Source organism: Cottoperca gobio, chromosome 4 (assembly GCF_900634415.1).
Source record: "Cottoperca gobio chromosome 4, fCotGob3.1, whole genome shotgun sequence".
In the NCBI taxonomy this organism is placed as follows: Eukaryota; Metazoa; Chordata; class Actinopteri; order Perciformes; family Bovichtidae; genus Cottoperca; species Cottoperca gobio.
The window spans coordinates 700,992-726,387 of NC_041358.1; the positions used below are offsets into that span (position 1 = coordinate 700,992).

Sequence of the window (25,396 nt, forward strand, 5' to 3'; positions counted from 1 at the left end):
GGTTCTCACCTGGCATGGAGGTGGACATGGTTCGACTCTGAATGCTTGGGCTGATGGGTCCTCCCCCCTTCATGGTGAAAGCTTGGACTCTGATGTCGTAGGTTGTGTCTGGCTGCAAATTTTGGATGGTCATCTGTGTTTCTGTGGTACTGTTGGTGCTGTTGCGCTGGCTGTTAATATCTCGATAAACCACCACGTACTTGACAATCTTCCCATTCCTCTCGGCTAGAGGAGGGGGCTCCCAGGCCAGCTTAGTGGAGGTGGCGGTCAGGCCTACCACACTCAGGTTTTGGGGGTAGCTGCTCGGAATGTCCTCAGGGGTGCTGATCTCCTTCACATATTCCTCCCCATTGCCTGCTCGGTTTTTGGCGCACAGTTTGAAGATGTAGGTGGCTCCCTTGTGGAGACCAGTGACTGTGAAATGATCATCTGCCTTTTTGAAGTCTTTGATGGTGAAGGCTTCGTCCTCTCCTCTCTTGTACTGCAGCTGGTATCCCACATGTTCCCCCACCATCTCCTTAGGAGGCTGCCACTGGATCAGGGCAGTGTTCCCTATGGTGGTGCTGATCATCATAGTGGGTTTGCCAGGCACTGGAAGACATTCAAATATCTTAAATACTCTTTAATACTCTGTTAATTTTAACACATTGAAGTCCTATTTGACTATTTCCTGTCTACATTTTTCTATGTAATTGTTGTACATTTCTCAGTTGGGTGGAGAAAATGGGAAGTAATTGTTGAGATCTGAGAACAGTGACATCTTTGAAAATAGGTCAGATGGGGCAACAAGCACGAGCAGTCAGAGATCAGACAGGTAGTAAACAAGCCAAAAGTTTAGCTATCACAGGCATTTTGAGGTAAACTCGAAAGTGAACGCATAACACACAACTTACACTTACACAACTTACACAACATTGTAAGTCTTGTTGGACCTATTTTTTTTAGCTATGCTGCTGTGTTCCAGGAAAACAATTGTCAGCAAAGACATAAACCTAACCTTTAAATTATGGAAAATATTCCCTTACCTTAACAAAGTTTTTGTTTTTAACCCAAACCTTTTTTTGCCTAAACCTAACCTAACCATGTGTGTGATCTGCGGTGGCTATGTCACTTTTACGCTAATATGTATCTTAAGTTTGCTAACATTACTTAACAAATTGATCAAAGTTGTGTTTTACTGCTTATGAATTCATCTTTCATTTAAAGAGGCAGAATGTGGTATTCCTTCTTACAAAATTGACTTCGTTTTGTCACAGCTGAACACTGAATAAGTGATTTTGGTGTATCCAAAAATGTGGAGATGAGCTAAAAAATATTAATTTCAAATGGACGCAACACACATCACACACCTGCCCCTGTGGTCGTGACCACCTTGGCCTTGCTGCGTGCTCCATCGCCCTTGGTGGTATATGCAGCCACAGTCACAGAGTAGGTTGTCTCTGGGAGCAGACCTGTTACTATGGCCTCCTGTGTAGTAGAGACACAAAAAAGAAGAAAGAGCAAAAGAGGGACACATAGAGGAAAGGAGACAGAGGGGAAAAGGGTGGTGATGCCCTAGTGGTTTAGTGGTACGCCTTCCAAACAAAACACTAGAAGGTCGGGAGTTCAATACCAGGCTGCCACCGTTGTACCCCTGCAAGGTACTTAACCCTGAGTTGCTCCAGGGTTGTCCCTGTACTTAGTTCAATGTAAGTCGCTCTGGATAAGAGCATCTGCTGTGTAATGTAATGTAAAAACAAAGGGAAGGACATAATGTTATACAACATAACATTCAGGTTGAGACGATGACCTCAGTTGAATTTGTGTGCTGTTTACTGCACGAGGCACTCACGCATATTAGATGAGTCAAGCGCACATAACATGCATTTGAAAAACTCCCAAGGCATTCAAACTCAAACTGTTCTTTGAGGAAAAAGTCATGATAGGTCATGGCAATGTAAAGCTGGAGTGCATTTAGATGGAATGATGTTCATGGTCCTTGACATTACTGTTAGATAGTGTGTAAGTGATAGTGCAGGAAGTGGGTCTGTAAACTATGCTGGATCATTATCTAATAGACAATATGTCTGATTGCTTGTGTGTGTAGTCCCTTAAGTCGGTACGTAAAAACATGTTGTCTGTACATTTTATAGATCACCTTTTAGAACATTTGGTCATTAATAATTAATGTGTGTTGTCCTCATAAAAGAAATAACTGAAATGAAAAAGCTTCACTTTCACTATGCATTTCTGTCTGCCTCTGGGTCGTGATGTCCCTTTCACAATAAAAGCCCTAGATATATACACTGCATCACTGCCTACTGGAAAACATTTCGCTGAGAGGCAACAAAATAGCAACAATTGCTATCCCCAAGCAGCTGAACAACCGCAGTAAAGTTTTTATTCTATTGTTTCTGTAAGTTGCATTTATTGGTTTGGCTTATTTGAAGCTATTGTTCTGCACTTCAAATTATTTTACCTATTTTAAGCTAATGTACTTACTAGATTCTTGCTGTTCGGAGTTGTATCCTCAAGATTGTTTGCACTTATTGTAAGTCGCTTTGGACAAACGCTAAATGAAATGTAACGTAACTGTGAAAACTTTGTTGACGGAGGTGGCAAAAACGGTGAAGAGGGACAGTGATAAAAACATTCTTTCTTCTAAGCTAGATCAGTTAGTAACAAAACCTTCCTAGTTAATATTAATACAGAGTGTTTTACTCTTCCTTTATTGTAGCAATAAGATCTGGGGTTTCTAGTTCTTTGGGATTCGTATGGTTGTTTTGAACTGTTAGCAACATGGCTACAGCTAGCAGCATGTCTATCTACATATGAACAAGTAGATGAATCTACTTGTTCATATGAAAATCAACGGACAGAAAATATGTTATCACGTCTCTGTGGTGCAGTTTGTTTGTAATAAAGCAATGTGTCCTGTGTTGTTGGTAGCTCTGAGAAAAACAGAAAATGATCTGTATGTCTTTGCTACAGCGGCACCAACAATATACCACTTGGAAACGCTAGGGGGGTAAAAGTTTAAAAGTTAGTAAGTTAGTGTTTCCACCTGCACAGGGTGCATTTGATCTACATTGTAGTGAGAAGAGTATGTAGTGAAAACAGCAGCTGACTGTCTGAACTAGGTCCCAGGCATAGCTTTAATATAATAGTGCACGTATATCTAATATAATGGTAATTTCATGCTACTCATTCCCATCAACATAGTCCTTGAACATAACAAACACATACATGCAATAACAAGAGACAGCAGACTCGTATTAAACTGGATATGTCCCCTTATGAAAATGTCTGCCCACACACACACACACACACACACACACAGTACACATGTTTGTACATGCTCCTTCACTGCTCTAAAAGCCTTGTTAATACAGCAACATGTATATTCTCTCAGCTGCCAGGAGTCCGTTAAAAGGCTTGGAAAAGGCCCACTCCTCTCAAATAGCTGAGGATTACTTTCTAGTGCTGCTCCTGAGTGACGAGTGGAGAGGGGTTGCAGAGATGAAGCAGCTTGTGATGAGAGAAAAATGGCAGCAGCAGGATGGTGGCGGATGTGTGGGTGTGTGCGGAGGAGATGATAGTTCCAGCAGAGAACACCCAGCGGGTTCTGTTTCCCCCATCAGACCGGCGCCTCCGCTTACAGCCTAGGGCTTGTTGTGCCATCCATGGAGATGACAGTGCAAATTAGCAAGGCCCTTCCAAAGCAGCCAGGAGTTCCAGCAACAACCAAAGCTCTAATTATTATTTCATGCCTGGCAATTTTATATCTATTACAGGATATTTTTTGCTCATTTAAGAGCAGACATGTACAGAGCAGTAGCCGGAGCCCAAACAGTTAAGATACGTCCCTCCTTCCTGCAGGGCTAAAAAGGTGAAAGATAAGAGAGAAATGTGACTCATGTGGAGCTTCTGAAGTCCTCTAAACCCTCATTATTTTAATCTGGTGGTATTCTTTTTCACTTTTGTAGCCAGAGACTTTCTTGCATTTGAAAGAGAAGAAAAAAAATCTAATTGGTCTTTCATCTGTCTTTTTTGCACAGCAAGCCGGAGTCTGTGGGGATGAACTCCCAAGAACTGAAAGGATGAAACATTTTTATATTAAGACAGGAGACATCACTCCTGTGAGGGGAATGTCTGGTTCAACAGGAGCCAATCAATCGACAGTGACTTCCTGTGTGTCAAACATCAAGCGTTGCTGTCCTCTCCTCCCTTCCTTTTCAACCATTATCACCAGCTGGGGGGGGGGGGGGGGGGCACTAATGTTACAACTCCACTACAAAAGCTCATTAGCAGTGACCACACTGTTGTGTTTCTTGCCATTATTAGTACAGCTGAAGATAGACAGGAAGGAGGAGAGACAGTCAGTGCCCAGGGAGGGACATTTCTGACAGATAATGGAATGGACCAAGTTACGACTACAGTCACAGTCAGTATGTTAAATTTAAGATTTCATTTCATTTAACATTTTGGTAGCCAGGGAAGCTTGGCTAATAATGTGACTACTAATTAACCATGGATTAGATGTGCATACAGCTACAGCTTTGTTCAAGGGCCTCCAGAACACAGTGTCAACAGAGGGACTTTTCCTGTGAAAACTGTTAACAGTGTGTTATGTGGATTATCCACATTTAACTGGGACACTGTTTCTGGAAAGAAATGATGCTGTTGAATTGTAGAAATAAAACCATCTAGATGGAGACATACCACCAGATGTAAGTGAGAAAGTCTATTGTGTTGTGAATCAGGTGAACTGAGCTTTCTTTATTTCGAAGGCAACCGCAAGCTTTTTTGATTGTTATTTAAAATAACCAATCACAGACATCTTTGCCATGACATGAACGGCAGTAGGCCGTTCTAAAAAGGTTCTCACAGAACAGCATAAAAAACCCTGTAAATAGTTGCAGAGTCTGACCATTCCATTCAGATTATCAAGCATTGACAATGGAATTGAAATCTGGAGGCTTTGAACTTAAAGGACTGCATTTCCTGATGTCCCGGAAATTAAGTTGTTGATTTGACTTTGTTCTAGTTAGACCAGCCATGGCAGATCATTCCATGGTCACTAGCTGTCAGCGTCAGTTTCAGATTTCCATACTCTCTTGTTCCCCCCTAGTGTGATTTTATCACATTTCCAAGCATCCTAGTTCTATCCATCCTTCAAATGGACTACTAAACATTTCTCAAAAATGATGTTAAAAGAAGGATCCTACTTTGAATGAATATCCCCCTGTTTATTTCCTAATTAGCTACTTGCTAGCAAGCTGTTAACTCATCAAAATGATGTAATGTTTTAAAAGGCATTATCAAAGATCCATCCATCTGGGCGCCTCCCTAGGGAGGTGTTCCAGGCACGATGGTCTATCGCTTATCCGGGATCGGGTCGCGGGGGCAGCAGCTCCAGTAAGGAACCCCAATCTTCCCTTCTCCGGGCCACATCCTCCAGCTCCGACTGGGGGATCCTGAGGCGTTCCCAGGCCAGTGAGGAGATATAATCTCTCCACCGAGTCCTGGGTCTTCCCCGGGGTCTCCTCCCAGCTGGACGTGCCTGGAACACCTCCCTAGGGAGGCGTCCAGGTGGCATCCGTACTAGATGCCCGAACCACCTCAACTGGCTCCTTTCAACGTAAAGGAGCTGCGGCTTTACTCCGAGTCTCTCACGGATGGCTGAGCTTCTCACCCTATCTCTAAGGGAGACGCCAGCCACCCGTCTGAGAAAACCGATTTCGGCCACTTGTACCCGTGATCTCGTTCTTTTGGTCATGACCCAGCCTTCATGACCATAGGTGAGGGTAGGAACGAAGATCGACCGGTAGATTGAGAGCTTTGCCTTCTGGCTCAGCTTTCTTTTCATCACAACGGTGCGGTAAAGTGACTGTAATACCGCCCCCGCTGCTCCGATTCTCCGATCAATCTCTCGCTCCATCATCCCCTCACTTGTGAACAAGACCCGAGGTACTTGAACTCCTTCACTTGGGGTAATGGCTCATTCCCTACCCGGAGTAGGCAATCCACTGGTTTCCTGCTGAGAGCCATGGCCTCAGATTTTGAGGTGCTGATCCTCATCCCAACCGCTTCACACTCGGCTGCGAACCGATCCAGTGACTGTTGAAGGTCACAGACCGATGATGCCATAAGGACCACATCATCTGCAAAGAGCAGCGATGAGATCCTCAGGTCACCGAACTGCAACCCCTCTCCTCCACGACTACGCCTCGATATCCTATCCATGAAAATCACGAACAGGATTGGTGATAAAGAGTTGCAGTCTTACACACTTCTCTGTGCTTCTTTCCGGGCAGTCACCCACTCAAATCCCCATAGTGACTGTGTCTGCCCCACGACCACTGAAACTAATCAAGTCTATGGTTAACAGAAGAGGAGTTATACATGAAAACCTAATTAAAATAAACACCACCGCTGCAAAAGTGCAACTAAATCGAAAAATTAAATGTGGGCTCTTAAACATCAGATCTTTATCAACGAAAGCTGGATTGCTAAATGATTTAATATCAGATAATAAGATTGATTTATTTTGTCTCACTGAAACCTGGCTGAGACATGAAGAATATGTCAGTCTAAATGAATCCACTCCATCTGGTCATATTAATACTCACATTCCTCGAGGTACTGGCCGAGGAGGTGGAGTTGCGGCCATATTTGACTCAAACCTCTTGATCAATCCTAAGCCTAAACTAAACTATAACTCTTTTGAAAGCCTTGTTCTTACGCTCTCAAACCCAACATGGAAAACAATAAAGCCAGTTTTATTTGTTACTGTGTACCGCCCTCCTGGTCCGTATTCTGAATTTCTATCTGAATTCTCAGAATTTTTTTGCAAATTTAGTCCTTAAAACAGATAAAGTAATTATTGTAGGTGACTTTAATATTCATGTGGATGTTGATAGTGATAGCCTTAATAATGCATTTATCTCAATATTAGATTCAATTGGGTTCAGTCAAAATGTACATGAACCAACTCACTGTTTAAACCACACTCTGGACCTTGTTCTGGGATATGGTGTTGAAATTGAAAGTTTATTAGTGTGTCCACATAATCCTATTTTATCAGACCATTTTTTAATAACTTTTGAAGTCCTGTTACTGGACTACAAGCCAGTAGGCAAAATATCCTACGCTCAATGTTTATCTGAAAGTGCTGTGACTAAATTTCATCAGCACTTAATTCAATACCAGGACTCAATATCAATATAATGGAGGACTCCAATGCTAACTTTAGTCCCTCACAAATGAATTATCTTGTTGATAGCGCTGCAGCCTCACTGCGAATAACACTTGACTCTGTCACTCCTCTAAAGAAGAAGATTATAAAACAGAAAAAGAAAGCTCCATGGCTTAATTTACAAATCCGCAAACTAAAACAAAAGTCGAGAAATCTTGAAAGTAAATGGCGTTCCACTAAATTGGAAGAATCTCGTTTAGTCTGGTTAGATCATCTTAAAACGTATAAGAAGGCTCTCCGTAATGCCAGAGCAGCTTATTACTCTTCCTTAATAGAAGAAAATAAGAACAACCCCAGGTTTCTTTTCAGCACTGTAGCCAGGCTGATAGAAAGTCACAGCTCTACAGAGCCTTCTGTTCCTATATCTCTCAGTAGTGACGACTTCATGAGCTTCTTTAACCATAAAATTATAATTATTAGAGACAAAATTAATCTCCTCCTGACCTCAATTGGTAATGACTTAACTTCAACTGTTGGAATTTTAAAAACATCTGTAACTCCTGAAATATATCTAGACTGTTTTACTCCAATCAACCTTAACCAACTAACTTCAACAATCTCATCGTCTAAACCATCAACCTGTCTTTTAGACCCGATTCCAACTAAGCTGTTTAAAGAAGTTTTACCCTTAATTAACACTTCGTTATTAAATATGATCAACCTGTCTCTATTATCTGGCTACGTACCACAATCCTTTAAAGTAGCTGTAATAAAACCACTTCTTAAAAAGCCTTGTCTTGATCCAGAGGTTTTAGCCAACTATAGGCCGATATCTAACCTTCCCTTTCTCGCTAAGATCCTTGAGAAAGCAGTCGCAAAACAGTTGTGTGACTTTTTACATAATAATAGTTTATTTGAGGTTTTTCAATCTGGATTTAGAGTTCATCATAGCACAGAGACGGCACTGGTGAAAGTTACCAATGACCTTCTATTGGCATCAGACAAAGGACCTGTCTCTGTTCTTGTCTTGTTAGACCTCAGTGCTGCTTTCGACACTGTTGATCATGACATTCTACTACAGAGTCTGGAACATTGTGTTGGCATAAAAGGAACCGCACTAAGCTGGTTCAAGTCCTATTTATCTGGGCGATCTCAATTTGTACTTGTTAACGATAAATCTTCCATGACAGCCAAAGTCAGTCTTGGAGTTCCGCAGGGTTCTGTACTTGGACCGATTCTATTCACCTTATATATGCTTCCTTTGGGCAATATTATAAGGAACCACTCTATAAACTTTCATTGTTATGCGGATGATACCCAATTATATCTATCAATTAAACCAGATGAAACCAATCAATTGGCTAAACTTCAAGCATGCCTTAAAGACATAAAAACTTGGATGTCTATCAACTTTTTGATGTTAAACACAGACAAAACTGAAGTTATTATACTTGGCCCTAAACGCCTCCGAAATGCATTTTCTAATGACATAGAAGCTCTGGATGGCATTAACTTGGCCTCCAGCACCACTGTAAGGAATCTTGGCGTCATCTTTGATCAAGATCTGTCGTTTAACTCCCACATAAAACAAATCTCAAGGACTGCCTTCTTTCATCTACGTAACATTGCAAAAATAAGACACTTCCTGTCTCAAAATGATGCAGAAAAACTAGTCCATGTATTTGTTACTTCAAGGCTGGATTACTGCAACTCATTGTTATCAGGTTGTCCCAAAAAGTCGCTTAAGACTCTTCAGTTGATCCAAAATACAGCGGCACATGTATTGACAAGAACAAGGAAACAGGATCATATTACTCCTGTATTAGCTGCTCTGCACTGGCTCCCGGTAAAATACAGAATAGAATTCAAAATCCTTCTCCTGACTTACAAATCAATTAATGGTCAGGCTCCAGCATATCTTAAAGATCTCATAGTACCTTATAAACCAACTAGAGCATTACGCTCCCAGACTGCAGGGTTACTTGTGGTTCCTAGAGTCTCTAAGAGTATAATGGGAGCCAGAGCCTTCAGCTATCAAGCTCCTCTCCAGTGGAACCAGCTTCCAGTTTGTGTTCGGGAGGCAGACACACTCTCCACATTTAAGAATAGGCTAAAGACTTTCCTTTTTGATAAAGCTTATAGTTAGGGCTGGCTCAGGTTTGCCCTGGATCAGCCCCTAGTTATGCTGCTATAGGCTTAGACTGCCGGGGGACACCTCCCTGCTCTCTTCCTTCTCTTCCTCTCTCCTCCCCTCCCTCTCTTCTTCTCCCTCTCTATCTGTATGTATTTATGTAAATGTATGTTACTAACTCACCATCCGGGGTATCATCCCCGGAGTGTCTGTCTCTCATGTGGCAGGTTGCCACTGATAAAGTTTACGTCAGGATCATGAATCGTGACAGCGCCTGCTGACCTGGTCCTGCTGAACACCGGGAAGCCTTATTGACATTTTCCTGGATTCATCCATACTTTCTATTTTTTTTTTTCCAACACAACATAATTTCTGTCAAATGTTGTATTTGTACTATGTTGTTTATCCTGTACACACAACATCTATTGCACGTCCGTCCGTCCTGGGAGAGGGATCCCTCCTCAGTTGCTCTCCCTGAGGTTTCTTCCATTTTTCCCCCTTTAATTTTTAACTTTTAATTTTTAACAAAAGTTTCTTTTAGGAAGTTTTTCCTTGTGCGATGCGAGGGTCTAAGGACAGAGGATGTCGTAACCTGTACAGTCTGTAAAGCACACTGAGACAAATGTATAATTTGTGATATTGGGCTATACAAATAATTTTGATTTGATTTGATTTGATAAAGCGTAGCCCTGGCGGAGGCCAACATTCACTGGAAACAAGTCCGACTTACTGCCGAGTATCCGGACACAACTCTCGCTTTGGGTGTACAGGGATTGGATGGCCCTCATAAGTGACCCCCTCACCCCATACTCCCGCAGCACCTCCCACAGTATCACCCAGGGGACCCGGTCATACGCCTTCTCCAGATCCACAAAACACATGTAGACCGGATGGGCGTACTCCCAGGCTCCCTCCAGGATCCTTGCGAGAGTGAAGAGTTGGTCCGTTGTTCCACGACCAGGACGGAATCTGTATTGTTCCTCTTCAATCAGAGGTTCGACTTCCGGCCAAACCCTCCTTTCCAGGCTGAGAAGTGTGATACCCCTGTAGTTGGCACACACTCTCTGGTTCCCCTTTTTAAATCGGGGGAACCACCACCCCGGTCTGCCAACCCCTAGGCACTGTCCCAGACTTCCACGCAATGTTGACGAGGCGTGTCAACCAAGACAGCCCCTCAACACCCAAAGCCTTCAGCATTTCTGGACGGATCTCATCAACCCCTGCGGCTTTGCCACTGTGGAGTTGTTTAACTACATCAGTGACTTCCATCAGGGAAATTGACGATGATCCCCCATCAGCTTCCAGCACTGCCTCTACCATCGAGGGCGTTTTAGTCAGATTCAGGAGTTTCTCAAAGTGCTCCTTCCACCGGCCGATAACCTTTTCAGTCGAAGTCTTCCGCCCTTCTAGTCCTTCGATACCCTGCAATTGTTTCCGGAGTCCTCCCGGATAACATAACCCGGAAGGACTCCTTCTTCAGTCGGACGGCTTCCCTGACCACCGGGGTCCACCACGGTGTTCGAGGGTTACCGCCCCTTGAGGCACCTAAGACCTTGAGACCACAGCTCATCACCGCAGCTTCAGCAATAGAGGTTTTGAACATCGCCCACTCAGGTTCAATGCCCCCAACCTCCACAGGGATGTCTGAAAAGCTCCGCCGGAGGTGTGAGTTAAAGATCCCCAGGACAGGGGCTTCCTCCAGACGTTCCCAGTTCACCCGCACTACCCGTTTGGGTTTACCAGGTCTGTCCAGAGTCTTCCCCCACCCCTTGATCCAACTCACCACCAGATAGTGATCAGTCGACAGCTCCGCCCCTCTCTTCACCCGAGTGTCCAAAACATGCGGCCTCAGCTCAGATGATACGATTACAAAATCGATCATTGACCTTTGTTCTAGGGTGCTTTGGCCTAGGGTCCTAGGGTACCACGTGCACTTATGAGCATCCTTATGTTCGAACATGGTGTTTGTTATGGCCATTCCATGACTAGCACAGAAGTCCAACAACAAACAACCATTCGGGTTTAGATCAGGGAGGCCCTTCCTCCCAATCACGCCTCTCCAGGTGTCTCCATCATTTCTCACGTGTGCGTTGAAGTCTCCCAGCAAGACTACGGAGTCCCCTACTGGAGCCCCCTGCAGGGCTCTATTCAGGGTCTCCAAGAAGGCCGAATACTCCGAACTGCGGTATGGGGCATAGGCACAAACAACAGTCAGAGTTTCCCCCCCATAACCCGAAGGCATAGGGAGGCGACCCTCTCGTCCACCGGGGTAAACGCCAACGTAGTGGCGCTCAGCCGGGGGCTAGTGAGTATCCCCACCCCGGCCCGACGCCTCACACCTTGGGCAACTCTGGAGAAGAATAGAGTCCAACCACTATCCAGGAGTACGGTTCCAGAGCCAAGACTGTGCGTAGAGGTAAGCCCCACCAGATCAAAGATGTGCTTGTGTAAAACTGGAGTTGCAAGAGACAACTACATAGATCCAAGTACTCTGACTCACTGTTCCACAGTCAGTTACAATCAAATAGCAATCCAATAGGTTTTACTTACTGGACATGATGCTGTCATTTAAAAGGTAGTTCAAACAATATACAAAAAAAAAACATCAACTTTGTCCCAGCCTAGTTCTAACGCTCTACGCCCAATATTATACATCACTTAATGTGTGAGAGAAAGTATGTTTATTTTTGTAAATAATCAGACCCTTATAATCTTAATGTAAACAACTTCTCTATGCCTCGGGACATATGAAATGGTATAGGAGAGGTCTGGATCAGAAGAGCCAGGAAGCCAAATAGAACTATAAAGTGTTTTTCTTGCTATGCTATGTCAAACTAAGTAGAAAGGATTTGGAGCTGTTTGTACAAACACAGGACTGTTAAGTGTCTTTGATATATAATGAAGCCAGAAGCTCCTTTTTTTTCTACTGGTGCCATACTGAGGAACTGCCTTCCAATAAATATCAAGTTGTCGAAGATTCAGGTCATAGTTTGCCTGAAGTGACAGGTCATTGATGAACATGTACATGAGTCATTAACTAGTAAGGTGTCTTTAGTTGTAACATATGTCTGTCTATTGTTGTCATTTAACATCCTTAAGGCTCTTCACAGGCACCTCTTCTCCCTAATATCACCGATGCTCCGTAGATTGGTTCCAATGACAGTTTTAATCACCTGCTGCAGAGCCTGTACTGGGCCGTGCACATCCAATGCCAGTTTGTAATGTTTTTCATTCAGGACGCTTTCTATTGCTCCTCAGTAAAAGTTAATAAGAACTTGGTAGGGTATTTTGCCTTTAAGTTTCCTTAAGAAATGCAGCTGTTTTTAAGATTTTTCACCAAGATGGAGATATGTGATGACCATGTCAGGTTGTTGGTGATGCTGATTCCCAATAACTCAAAATAACTGTGCACTTGCTCTACCACAGCTCCATTAAAGTAAACAGGTGTGTGTGTCTTGTCCTCCTTTTTCCTTAAATCATCGATCAGCTCCTTGGTTTTGCGATTGTTGAGAAGTAGATAGTTCTCTCTGCAAGATTGTTGATTTACCCTGCATATGAAGTCTCATCAAAATCTGGCCAATGATTGATGTCATCGCAAACTTCACAACATAGTCATCTTCATGTCGAGGGCTGCAGTCATGGATGTGAAAACTAAAGGGCTGAGCACACAGCTCTGGGGGGCTCCGTTGTTCAGCCATAGAGTGGAGAACTCATGGCTAAACCCAGGGTGCTAATCAGTTTCATGGTGGAGATTGTGTTGAATGCTGAGCTGAAACTAATGAGCAGCATTCTGATGTAGGTGTTGTTATTTTCCAGAGGGTGAGGGCTGAGTGGGGGGCAGTAGAGACGGTATCCTCTGTGGATCTGTTGGTCTGGATGCAAACTGGTGAGGGTCCAGGCTGCTGGGATGGTATGTTTGATGTGCTAGAGAACCAGTTTCTCAAAGCACTACTAATTTAATGAGAATAACTAAATATATACAGGCAATTAACGTTTATTGTACCAATTTAAATTGTTCAACATGTTTCCACAGCGCTCTCTCTCTGTATTACAACAGGATTATGAACCTTTTTTATTTTTCACATCCAAATGCATTTAGTAGTCCTAATTATTCAACTAATTTAATTAGATTATTAATTATTAATTAGCTTAAATATAAACAGATTATCCACTTTCCTGAGTGATATTTTATTTCATGTGCAAATGGGGGCAAAACAATCATAACTCAATGTAAACAAACACTAACTAATATTCATATTTGTATTGTATTTCTACTCTTCCCTCATATCTCATTACATAAAACCATAAACAAAACATAAAACAAGCATGCATTGTTCTGCAAGTCAACTGATCCTCACCCACAGCTGGATCAGTCAGCTATACATCTTAATGAGACACTTGTGGCCTCCTGCTGGTTCACAATACACTGAATGTCAATATCAACATTTGTACATCTGATCTGCATGAGATGGAACAGTGTCTCATCTGTCAGTCTGTTTCTCTCTCTTGAGCTTCATTGTAGAGAAGTTGCTCTAATAACGCGATGCGTGGCGTGGAAATCTTAAGAGTGGTTCTTAAACTGCTGCTGCAGTGTTTCTGTCGGCTTTGTTCTTGGCTAATGTTTTCTCACATTCAGGGGCATTTTTGCGCATCTCTTCACATGAGGAGAAGTGTGCCAAATTAGGACGGTCGGATGAAAATCCTTCTTTAAACAGAACCAGTTTAGTAAAAAATTTGTTCATGTGCGAATATAGATCCGACACGGTTTGCCATCTTCCCAGTATCTGCATATTCAGGTGATTAAGATGCGATGTAATGTCCGCAAGGAAGGCCAGGTCGAGGAGAAAATCTGTATTCCTGAGTTTTGCACAGTACAACATGGGATTTCAGCGTGTAGGGCAAAAAACCTCTCCAAGCATTTCCCACAGCTCTTCCACCTTATCTCTGAGTGCATCTGTAAATCAACGTACGCGGGGTTCACTTCATCCAAAAAGGATACAAACTTCCTATGATTGAGAGACCGGTTCCCTCCTCAAATGAGATTGGTAGCCTTGGTAACTAAATCCATGACATGGCTGAAGTTCATTGCTTTGGTTCAAATTATTTGCTTGTTTACAACTATGAAACCAATAATTGTATAAATTCTTGTAAATTGACTCTCGTGCCGCACAAAGTGCGGCACAAAGTGCCTGGTGCAGAGTATTGTTTCCCCTGGTGGAGGTGTGGACATGCTGCTGGAATTAATGTAAAACAGACCTGAGGTTTGTTTGATTAAACAGTTAGAATAAAAATGCCATCCAGTTGTTTAGTCATATCCATCAAAATGCAAAAACAAAACAATAATAAACATACGATTGATGACTTTTAATGACTATTAATAACCTTGCACCATATAAAAGTACTAACTTTTAGTTAAGTGTGGAACTGTGAGATGTTATGTTGAGATGGCTTATGTAGTTGCAAAACAGATAAGCATTGAAGAGAAGGAATAAAGCAAAAATAAATATATTGTACTTTTCATGCTCAGCAAGGGCGCAAACAAAAGCTGTATGCACTGCTAGTCTCTATGGACTCTATCTAACCCTAACCCTTGCAATACAAACCATCAAGAGCTGGACTCAAGTGGAATAAATAAGCAGTCTCAACCATTATTGGATGGAAAATACCAGAAAACTAATCTCTGCATTACACAGACTCCAGCTTTTATAAAAAATAACAATGTGAACACAGGGATTCAAGTGAAGTGAGAGAGGAGGCAACAGAGACACTGAACGAGAGTCTGAACCGTTGTTTGACAATTACTCCTGTAGAGTCTGAGATACATCTGTCTATATGTGTGTGTTCTGTAATACGATGGCAGATATACAGTTATTCATCCTAGGGACCACATAAACAGACAGTAAAACCCCAACTTTACTTCCAGAATAATATCAGCAGAGCGTTTACAGCTGCAACTCAGAGAGTGGGAGACTGTGATCCGAGGTCGCTGTCAAGACACACATCAATCAATGCAGGACACCATGACACCCCAAACTAACCCACACACACACACACACACACACACACACACACACACACACACACACACACACACACACACACACACACACACACAGAGGGAATAAACGAGCCAGTACACAAACCAACAGGCAATCCAGATTATAAAAAACACTTTGTTTGAAGGTCTAACTGAAAATGAACATCAAAAATGTTGCTAATCATCCCTCACTGCAAAGGAAAACTGCGTTTGCTCAACTACAGGGAGTACATTAGGTGAAGTTGAAACAGGAAGTGGGTCTATAAACTCTGAAGATGTCTTCATTTTAGATTTCAATATCAATTTCTCTTCCATTATATTACAGGTCATTTAGCAGACTCTCTTATCCAGAGCAACTAACTACAGGGACAGTCTCCCTGGAGCAGTTCAGGGTTAAGCACCTTGCTCAGGGGTACAATGGTGGCAGCCCTGGTGTTGAACTCACAATCATCTGGTGTTCTGTTTGGAAGGTGTACCACTAGACCACTAGGCCATCATCACCACCATATTACCTTTCATATTAGTTTAACTAACCAAAGACAGACAAAACCATTCAGATCAATTACAGTGCCTTTTAAAGTCTAATGCCAACGTTTAAAATGTCTTGCTTTCTACAATATATGTGCAAGACAGCTACATTAAAACAAAGTTAGACTTGTTAGTCTACAGGCCTTCTGCTGTATGAGTCTGTCATGTAAGTCTCACCGCACACGTTGTAGTGGTCCCTCAAGAGTATTGAGATCTGATCACAATATATGAAAACCCCCATGATCAGATGTTAATACCCAGATAAAGATCATATTCTAATACCAGGGCCAGGAGGATTGTATCTGTAGTTATAAATAAGACTTGTATGGATATCTGCTGCACACCCACACTGGGTGGAGAAATAAACGTGTTAGTACCCACACAGAGAACACACTTCCCATAACCCCTGTACACCCAACACACACTGTGGCTACTCACATAGTCTGTTGAGTCCTCATCAATCCACTGATGAAAAGAACAGACAGGGGAGAGGAGTCAGGAAAACAGAGTGCACTTTTTCCCCAGAATGTACTTGACATTCTACAAGCTGTTTATTATACAGGACAACTATGTGATAAATGACTGGAGGACAGACAGGGGTTGCTTTAAATTGCGTGTGGTGATTAAGATAATGTGTGAATGTGTTTGTGTATAATTAGAACTCTTCTCCGTAGTGCTACCTGGTGAGACAAGTCTGATCCTATCTGATCAGGGTTTTAAATTCACCATGGGATGGTGCTTCCTTCCAGTGGTTAAGGCCCTGTCACACTGTTACCTACCTCTGAACTGGCCTCACTGCTCTACTGCCTACCAAAGTTTCCGTTGGTCTGTCGGGAGACTGGTTGGAGAGAATGGTCAGCCTATCTTCACTTAATGTAGGCTTTGAACACAGTGTGATTCAGGACCACTGTAGCTGATAAACAATGCATTTTTCTTCTCTGCCAGACAGTGGCAGATTCAGAGGGTCATTAGAATAGCTTCATCTTACACTTCTGATAAAATAAAAATATCACTGTGCCTGCAACGTGCACCCAACAACATTTGCACTCTACACACAGCACTTTCATGACATTCAAGTAGGATTCTTTTGACAATCTGTGGATTATAAATAGTAACCATGATACCGGGTTTGGAGGCAGAATTCTCAGAGAAAAAGCATATCAAAACCCAAACAAATAAAAGCAGGTCTGCATGATTACATACCACTAGTGATATGTGAAAAAATAAAAATCTATTCAAATGTATGTATGTCAAAGACGTCTATGTGTTGTGTTGCAGAGATATCTACTGAAGTTAGCATGCTAACAGCTAGCTGCGCTCAGTCCACTCTAATACCACTTGTTCCTCTAGAGGTGATAGTGAGTCAGTGTAGCTGTAGTCTGCCTCAGTACAGAGGGAGAAGAAGTACAGCTGCTTGACTGGCTTGTAAATATTACAGACTTGTTCCTGTTTTATAATTTGTTTATTGGATTACATTCAAAGTGGCAGAAATAAGAAAACCCCGCTACCCCTCATCAGCAGCATCGGGAAGCGGCGGAGAACTACAAACTTCCTGTTGCTGCTGTTACATAGGTCCACGAGCCCGCTATGTCTCCTGGTTGGGCGGCTGCCGAGTTTAGTTTGTATGGACCCAGCCGTAGAGGTGAAATACTGCCCCATATTTATTCAGGCTTTATTAGGTTATATAGGTGGCTCAGAACTTCATATCGAACCTTTAACTTAACGTGTGAGGTTATTGATATGAAGACTGTCTGACATTACCAATGGTCACAGCAGCATTTACACTGTGTATGTGTGTGTGAGAGCTGTGTGATCCGGGAACGATCCTCTGAGCTTGTCAATGCCTATACAGACTACACCCCCCTACATAACATGAGACAGCCTGTAGTCCTTTGAGGCTGTGGACTGAGCTTAAGCCATTGTCATTCTAAATGTCATCCTGTCTGGTGTTATTTCACTCCACTGTAATCAATTCTTGCTGCAAGATGATATTATCATCAATAAAATACATCAAAGGAAGATGAGGAACAGGAAGCATTGGTGAAGCACATTCGGGAGCTGCATATCAAGGCTAAAATATAACTCTGTCATATCAAAAAACTATACAACAAAAATATGTATAATATTCCTGTGGAAATACAACGGCCTAAAGGGACCAGCTGTGTGTATTGCAGCCTACCAAACTACCACAGGGAGGCATCCCAGGTGCCTGAACCAGCTTTCAATACGAAGTAGCAGCGGTTCAACTCCTAGTTTCTAAACATCTTACCATGTCCCAAAACTGGCAAATGGCTGAAACTCATTTCTCACTCTCTTTTTCAGGTATTACCCAAAGCTCATGGCAGTAAGTGAGGGTAGGAAGTGGTACAGTGCTCGCAATACTTATACAATACACATACCTGTAAATCTCACGCTCCATCTTAAATTAATTAACTAGGACCCAAGATACTTGAACTCTCAACCATCTCTCAACCATCCCTGTGCACACTACAGGTCAAGGGCTGACAAAACCATTAGAACTACATCATCTACAAAAAGCCGATATGCAATCTGTACTGTTCTATTGTGCCTGAAAGACTTTAAATGAGAACAATTTGCATGAAGTGTGGAGTTTCATCCATCGAACGAGAAATAGATCAAGGTGGAACTGGAAAGAACTACTCAATAAAAATATGTTTGCGAGAGCTGTGGAAATGTTTATTATCTTAAATTTAAAAGTGAACATGGATGATGTTTTGAGTGTGCATAACAGAATATGAGCCTTTTTTAAATAAAGGTCAGTATGAGCAAAACATTTGGGTGCTTGGATCAGTAATCTGCACATGCCACCCTTTTTTATATCCACACATAGAACGGCCTTACTTTCTTTGCCTTTTCTTTTTAGCATAATGATCTGAGTCTCTGGTCTGTGTCACAATATTGAAGATAGTCTGCAAGGGTGGTGTCAAATGTGAATTAAATCAGTGCCATTTCCATGTAACTATAGTCAGTCACATTACAGTTTTGGTGGAGCTCACTGTCTGGCTAGATAAATGAAGCAGGAAGAGTCACTGTTGGAAATCCAAAAATGCAGCCATTAGAAGGCAGAATAGTAAGTCATATCCTCTTTGCCAGTTTCCTAAGGGGGTCGTTAAAAATGAACTCTCCTCTTGCCTTTCCTTACCTCACCTTCTGATTTGCACTGAAGACCACCAACAGACCGACAAAAAGACAAGAAAGGGCGAAGAGAACTGATGATTAGTGAGAGGGGATTAGTATGCCATATTCAGGTTCCTAGTGTCAGAGAACCAGGCTGCTTCACCAGGAATAGACCTTGCAGAGGGTCGCTTCTCTTTAAAATACCTCCTTTTTTCCAGTCAACATAATTAGATTTCCCACATAGCCTATGTAGCGTCGATGATGAAGGATGATGCCTTCCAGACTTAAAGTCTTCATGCTTATGTGACACCTACAAATATAACACAGGACACATCTTGGGTCCATTGTAAAAAATGCTGACAAAGTTCCTGTGCATGTTGGTTGAATAAGGAGCAAAGTTTCCAGCAACTCAGTCTTTACCTTCAGAATGATACATGTTACATCAGATAAATTACAGCCGTTGGTCATGACATTGTCTGTCAAACCTGGCCACCTATCAACATGGTCAAATTTTAAACCTGCATCTTGATGGCTCACTAAAGCTCATGTGAACTACTCTGGTGCTACTACTTTTTGTGATTCAAAAGACAGACAATGAAGACATTGTCTCCTGCTACTCCCTGTTCTGTCATTGGCTGGGTATGTTTTTCAAGGCTACAACAAAAAGAGATGGGACACAGAGAAGTTGCCATATCTTATCGGATCAGGTGATGCTCACGCTTCACAGCCATCAGTGCTGTGAGGGATAAGAGGCCCCTTCAAGCATTCTTCAGCCATGCAAAAATACGCCTCACTAAGATCTTAAAACACACAAGCTTGCCAGCAGAATCGAGACTAAAGGAAACAGCGAAGAAGAGCCAAAACTGGGAATGAGCAGCAAATTAAAGCCTTGCTCCCTGCCTGTAAGCTCTAAAAGTTTGGCATGACTATTTATTTTGTCATCAAGGTCTTTGTGACGAAAAAGCAGTAATCTTTACAGACGGTTAGCAAGCCAAACCTTAGTGAGACAAATGAGGGATTTTCAGGCAGCTTTACTGAAAACAACACACAGCTCACAACCCAGCTCAGTGACTTTCAAAAATACTGCTTTTTGGTCCTTGCTTTAGTGATGCCACTCTGAAGCTGTGGAACTGGTTATGGACTCCAGAACGTCATCAGCAGAGCTGGAGGCTGCTGCCCATCACCCTGACAAGGACACATGGGCTGTAAACACAGCAGGACGCAAGCAGCCCGACTACAACTGGTTCTGCTGGCAAAGAAGTCTGAGCCCCCTTCTGAAATGACTCATCAGTACACCAGAGACTGAATCCATTCATCACAGAGAATGTGTTGCTTCTCCACACTGTTAAGGGGCCAGTCAACTTGATCTGAAGTACTTCCCTCTCAAGCTCTATTTCAATTTATTATTGTTATTTGAATATTTCTGTCAGCTTTGAAGTGAACAACCCAGTGCACAACTATGAATGTCACCAAGGAGAAACTTTGCCATATTACCATATTTATGATATCACGTCTCCACTCTTTCTATGCCAGAAGGCTTTTCACTCCACTTTCCAATGCAGGGAGTTCCAGAGCTAAGCGGCCTTTACTGTAAGTTTACTTTAGTTTTGAGCCGGGACTTATGAACAGCCAGCAGAGCTCTGTCTGAGGATATGAAGCAGCACTCCGATTTACAGGGGCGCAGCAATTCAGCAATATAACTGAGCTTAACCATGAAGTACTTTAAAGGTAATTCATAACATATTAAAATAAATTCTAAACTTTACTGGTTACCAGTGAAGGGAGGATAAAACTGCTTGGCTTTTAACCCTTTAACACCTAAGCCAAAAAAGCCTCAACATTTTCGCATGGACTTTTTTGCTTATTTTGACTATAAAAAAGGTTAGGAAATGTCCTGTGAGTAAGTGCTTTTGCCAATTTTCCAACAATACCTGGAACTTTCCATATCTGGCAGTCATTTACAATTTATTGCATGTTATGAGAGTGTAATAACAGTTTAAAATGAAGAGAAACACAAAAGCGGAATTTGAGTTTAGTGGTTTAGTGAACAAAAAACACTGCAATTGTACATGAATAAGAAATTTAACATGTTACATTTGAAGTTTGAAATGTATACAACTATATCCAGTAAAAGTTTTGAGTCTTTTACTCTTACATCTGCAAAAACAGGCCATAAAATGGAAAATATGTCCAGGCGTTTTTCCCCACACAGGGTAATTCTCTCCTCTCTCAGTGTCCCTTCACATGCAGAGGTCTTGGTGGTACTGCCAGTGACTGTTCCTGTTGCTCCTGGTTTCTCTGGGTCACTCATATGAAGATTAGATCAAATGGCCATGAACTGTTCTGTACAGTCTGGGGACATGACAGTGGCAGGGAATGACACATTGAAAATGGTTTGCTTACACCAAAGTTGCTCATCTTTCTACAGGTCCAAAACTGACATGTACAGCAACATGCCTGTGGACTTCTTCATTTCTTCAGGAGTTATTTCAGTCCAGATGAACTTTCTCCCTCTCTCCAGGCTTGTTTGTGTATTGTGTAATGGCATCACCCGGAACTGGAATAATCCATAGGGTGTGGTAAAGGCGGTCAGCTGCTGGGCCTCCGGTGCTAATGCCACCTGCCAGTACCCTTTGCTCAGAGCCAAAGTACTGATGAACTTTGCTCTTTAGACCCTCTCCAGGAACTCGTCAATTCTTGGCATCGGATATGGATCAAATTTCGAGATGCTGTTGAGGTACCTGAAGTCAATGCAGAATCTTAAGGAGCCGTCTTTCTTTGGCACCAACACAACTGGACCATTCACTTTGACACCTCAATGATTCCCATATCCAGCATCAAGTCAATCTCTTTCTTCAAGGCCAGCACTAACTGCTCAGGAATGCGGTAGCTCCTTTTCCGTCTGGGCACTGCCTCTTTGAGGTATATTTGATGCTGGACAAGATTGGTGAAACCTGGCCTCTCTTGAAACAGCTCTGGGTCCATGAGAGCTTTCATCTCCTCCTGCTGTACAGATAGGAGGTGCGTTACATCCACTGGACATGGCCCTGCTATGCTGGTCGGGAAAAACTGCTCGTCCACCTCCTCCACTTCCACTGGTTGGATGAAAAGCTGATGGGAAACAGAAACCTGGAACTCCTTCAGCAGGTTAAGGTAGAATGTCTGATGTTTCTTACCCTGATCTGGCATATGGATGTCATACGTGACCGCTCCGATCCCTTTTGTGATTTCATAAGGGCCCTGCCATTTTGACAGCAGCTTGCTTTCCCTGGAAGGAAGAAGCAACAGCACCTTCTGCCCGGGTTGGAACACTCTCTCGCCTTCTGGTCGTACCATGTTTTCTGTGTCTTTTGAGCGGTGGCCATGTTCTCTTTTGCAAGGGCAGACATCTTCTCCAAACGCTCTCTCATCTTCACCACATATGCCACAATGTTTTCATCTGATGACTTTGGATCCTCCCAGTAGTCTCTCAGAAGATCCAGGGGCCCCCTCACCTGCCGTCCATAAAGCAGTTCAAGAGGTGAGAACCCAGTTGAAGCTTGTGGCACCTCCCGATAGGCAAAGAGAAGGTACGCAACCACGGGTCCCAGTCGGAGCCTGACTGAGACACGAACTTGCGCAGCATGCTCTTTAGAGTTTGATTATAACGCTCTACAAGTCTGTCCATTTGGGGATGATAAGGGGTGGTTTTAATGCCCTTTACTCCTAGTAGCTGATACACCTGTTGCAATAGTTTGGACAGGAAGTTGGAGTTGAAGTTGATCTGCCCACGGAACTGAATGGCCTAGTTCCATAACTGCATTTCTGAGTGTCTGTGGTAACACTAAGGCCTCAATCTCACCCTGACGTCGATATCCCTTTTTAGGAGGCAAGTAGCATCTTCTAAAAACCCTGTATTAGTCCTTTTTACCCCATCAACCTCAGACACCTTCTCAAACCACTGCTGAAGCGTAGGATCCTTTCGCTGCATCTCCGCTACATCCAAGGGAATGGCAATGTCCAGAGGGTGACTGGGTTTGGGAAGCTCAACAATTTCCCTAGGGCCAGCCAAAAAGTTGTCCCTTCACTTCTGGGCATTGGACATTCGTAGCTTCTCTGGACCTGCCTTCAGCTCCGCCTCAAAAAATGATAACTCAGCAAGGGTCTCCTTCGCACTCTGAGTCCTTGTAACCACGTTACACTGCTTTGACTCCGTCCCTGCGTCCTCCACCAACTCAACTTTAAGGGGTTCTAACTCTCTGCGAGTTCCTCCTACACATTGAGGTTCAGGGGGCATCACTGTTGCGAGACAGGACATGGGACTATGTGGCTGTGGGTCTTGCACAAAATCCAATAAGGTGGGGATATCAAGTCCTAAAATGAGAGGGTATAGTAGCTTCGGGACTAGTGCCACTGGGAGAAGAAAAGTCTGCCCACCTACAGTTAAATAGACCTCAGCAGTGGGGTAAGGTTTTTCATCTCCCTAGACACAGCTGATTCTGGCCCACTGATTCCGGAGAACTAGACTGGACCTCACTACGGTCTGACAACTGCCCGTGTCTACTAGTCCTTCCATACACTGACCATTTACGAGCACCGGCACTATACGGGCTTTCCCCTGTTTTACTGGGTTCAGCCTGGCGGGTCTAGGAACCGTACACAGGAGCGATGGCCTACTTGGCCTTTCCCCTGGATAGGTGTACTGAGTATGGCCAAACTCATTGCACTGATAGCACCTCACCCCTGACTGATCTGGCATAGGTGGGTCTACTAATAGTGTGCTGCTGCCTGTGTTTCTACCCTGGGCATGAAGATAGCCCCTCTCACCCCCTTGGGACGTACTCTTACTGCCTGTGTAGCTGTTCTGGCTTGTTGCAAAGCCGCTGCGGCCCTTCCTGGCTGACTGGAAAACCTCAGCAAGACGAGCAGCCTCCTCAGCAGTCTTTGGATCATGCTCCCTAATCCAAACTTCCATCTCTGGATTAACCATTCGTAGGAACTGTTCTAGAATCAGTTTCTCAGAGATTTCTTTGATGGTAGCCATCTCCGTTCTTACCCACTTGCAGAACAGGTCGTTCAGACTGACATACAGCTCACGGGGTGTCTCACCGGGATGGATGTCCAGGGCACGAAATTGTTGCCTACAAGTGTCAGCGGTAATTTCATACTTGGCCAGAATAGCCTGTTTTACCTGGTGATAATCCTCTGCATCTCTTATGTCCATTAGTACATAAGCACTCCGTGCTTTTCCAGTCAATAGGGGAACCAATCTAACAGCCCACTCATCTTGAGCCCAATGGCTGATGTGGGCCATTCTTTCAAAGGTGGTGAGAAATTTGTTCAATGTCGTCTGCAGGAGATAGTGGCAACAGCTTAGAGTCGCGATGTCGAGGTGGGTCCCACTGACGAATGGGTGATCTATGCCCTACGACCTTCTCCTCGTCATCCTCCGTCATCTCAGTGACTTGGGCCTGGATTTGACGAAACTGGCCCTCCATTTCAACTCCTGACGAGTTAATTCTTTCCCCTGCTGCTTGTCTCTAGCTGCCTGGGCTAGCATGAGCGATCTCACCATTTCAGTCAGCTCCTCCAACTTATACCCCCGGGTCACCTGCCGTATATATATATATATATATATATATATATATATATATATATATATATATATATATATATATATATACATATCTCTATATCTATCTAGATATCTATCTAGATACATATCTCTATATCTATTTAGATATCTATCTAGATATCTATATCTATATCTATCTAGATATCTATATATAGATATCTAGATATATATATATATATATCTAGATATCTATCTAGATATCTAGATCTATCTAGATATCTATCTAGATATCTAGATATCTAGATATCTATATCTATATAGTGTCACAAACCAGTGGTCACAATTGACTGCATTCATGCCTGAGGCCATCCTACTCTCCCTCAATTTCCCAAAGAGCAGCCTTATATAGTCTTAACAGTCAGGCTGTACCAAACCCAGGGGTGTTAACTGTTCTGTATTTCCCACAGAACAGTTAGAGGCAAATCGAGAAATAATAAACATGAACTCTAAATATTCAACATAAATTCACTAATATAAACGATAATTATTATGTTAAAATAAAAAAACTACTATGTGGCTACAAAATTTACTACGCATACATTTATCACCCCCCCACTTCATCTGGCGCTGTGAAACCCTCTCGGAACACTAAAAATGTGTTGTTTCCACAGGGACTCTTCTAGCCGCGGACCTTGGGAGTTGGAGACAGGAGAGAACAGGTAAGTTTCTGGCTTAAAAAAAATGAATACATGCGTCTGTGCATAATAAACAACAAGTATATGGTTGTGAGCTACACAAACATAACGGAGACTAAGACCAGACGGCTACTGG

At 42.9% G+C, this 25,396-nt stretch overlaps 1 protein-coding gene across 1 annotated transcript in view; it reads right to left on the minus strand.

Annotated features, from left to right (window-relative positions):
* Window positions 1-25,396, minus strand: part of ptprfa (protein tyrosine phosphatase receptor type Fa) — a 238,747-nt gene that overhangs the window by 72,093 nt on the left and 141,258 nt on the right. The window contains exons 12-13 of the mRNA XM_029429417.1: window positions 1,350-1,467; window positions 10-591 (exon numbers count right to left, since the gene is read on the minus strand). Coding sequence (XP_029285277.1) covers window positions 10-591; window positions 1,350-1,467 — 700 coding nt within the window. The remainder of the gene's footprint in view (window positions 1-9; window positions 592-1,349; window positions 1,468-25,396) is intronic.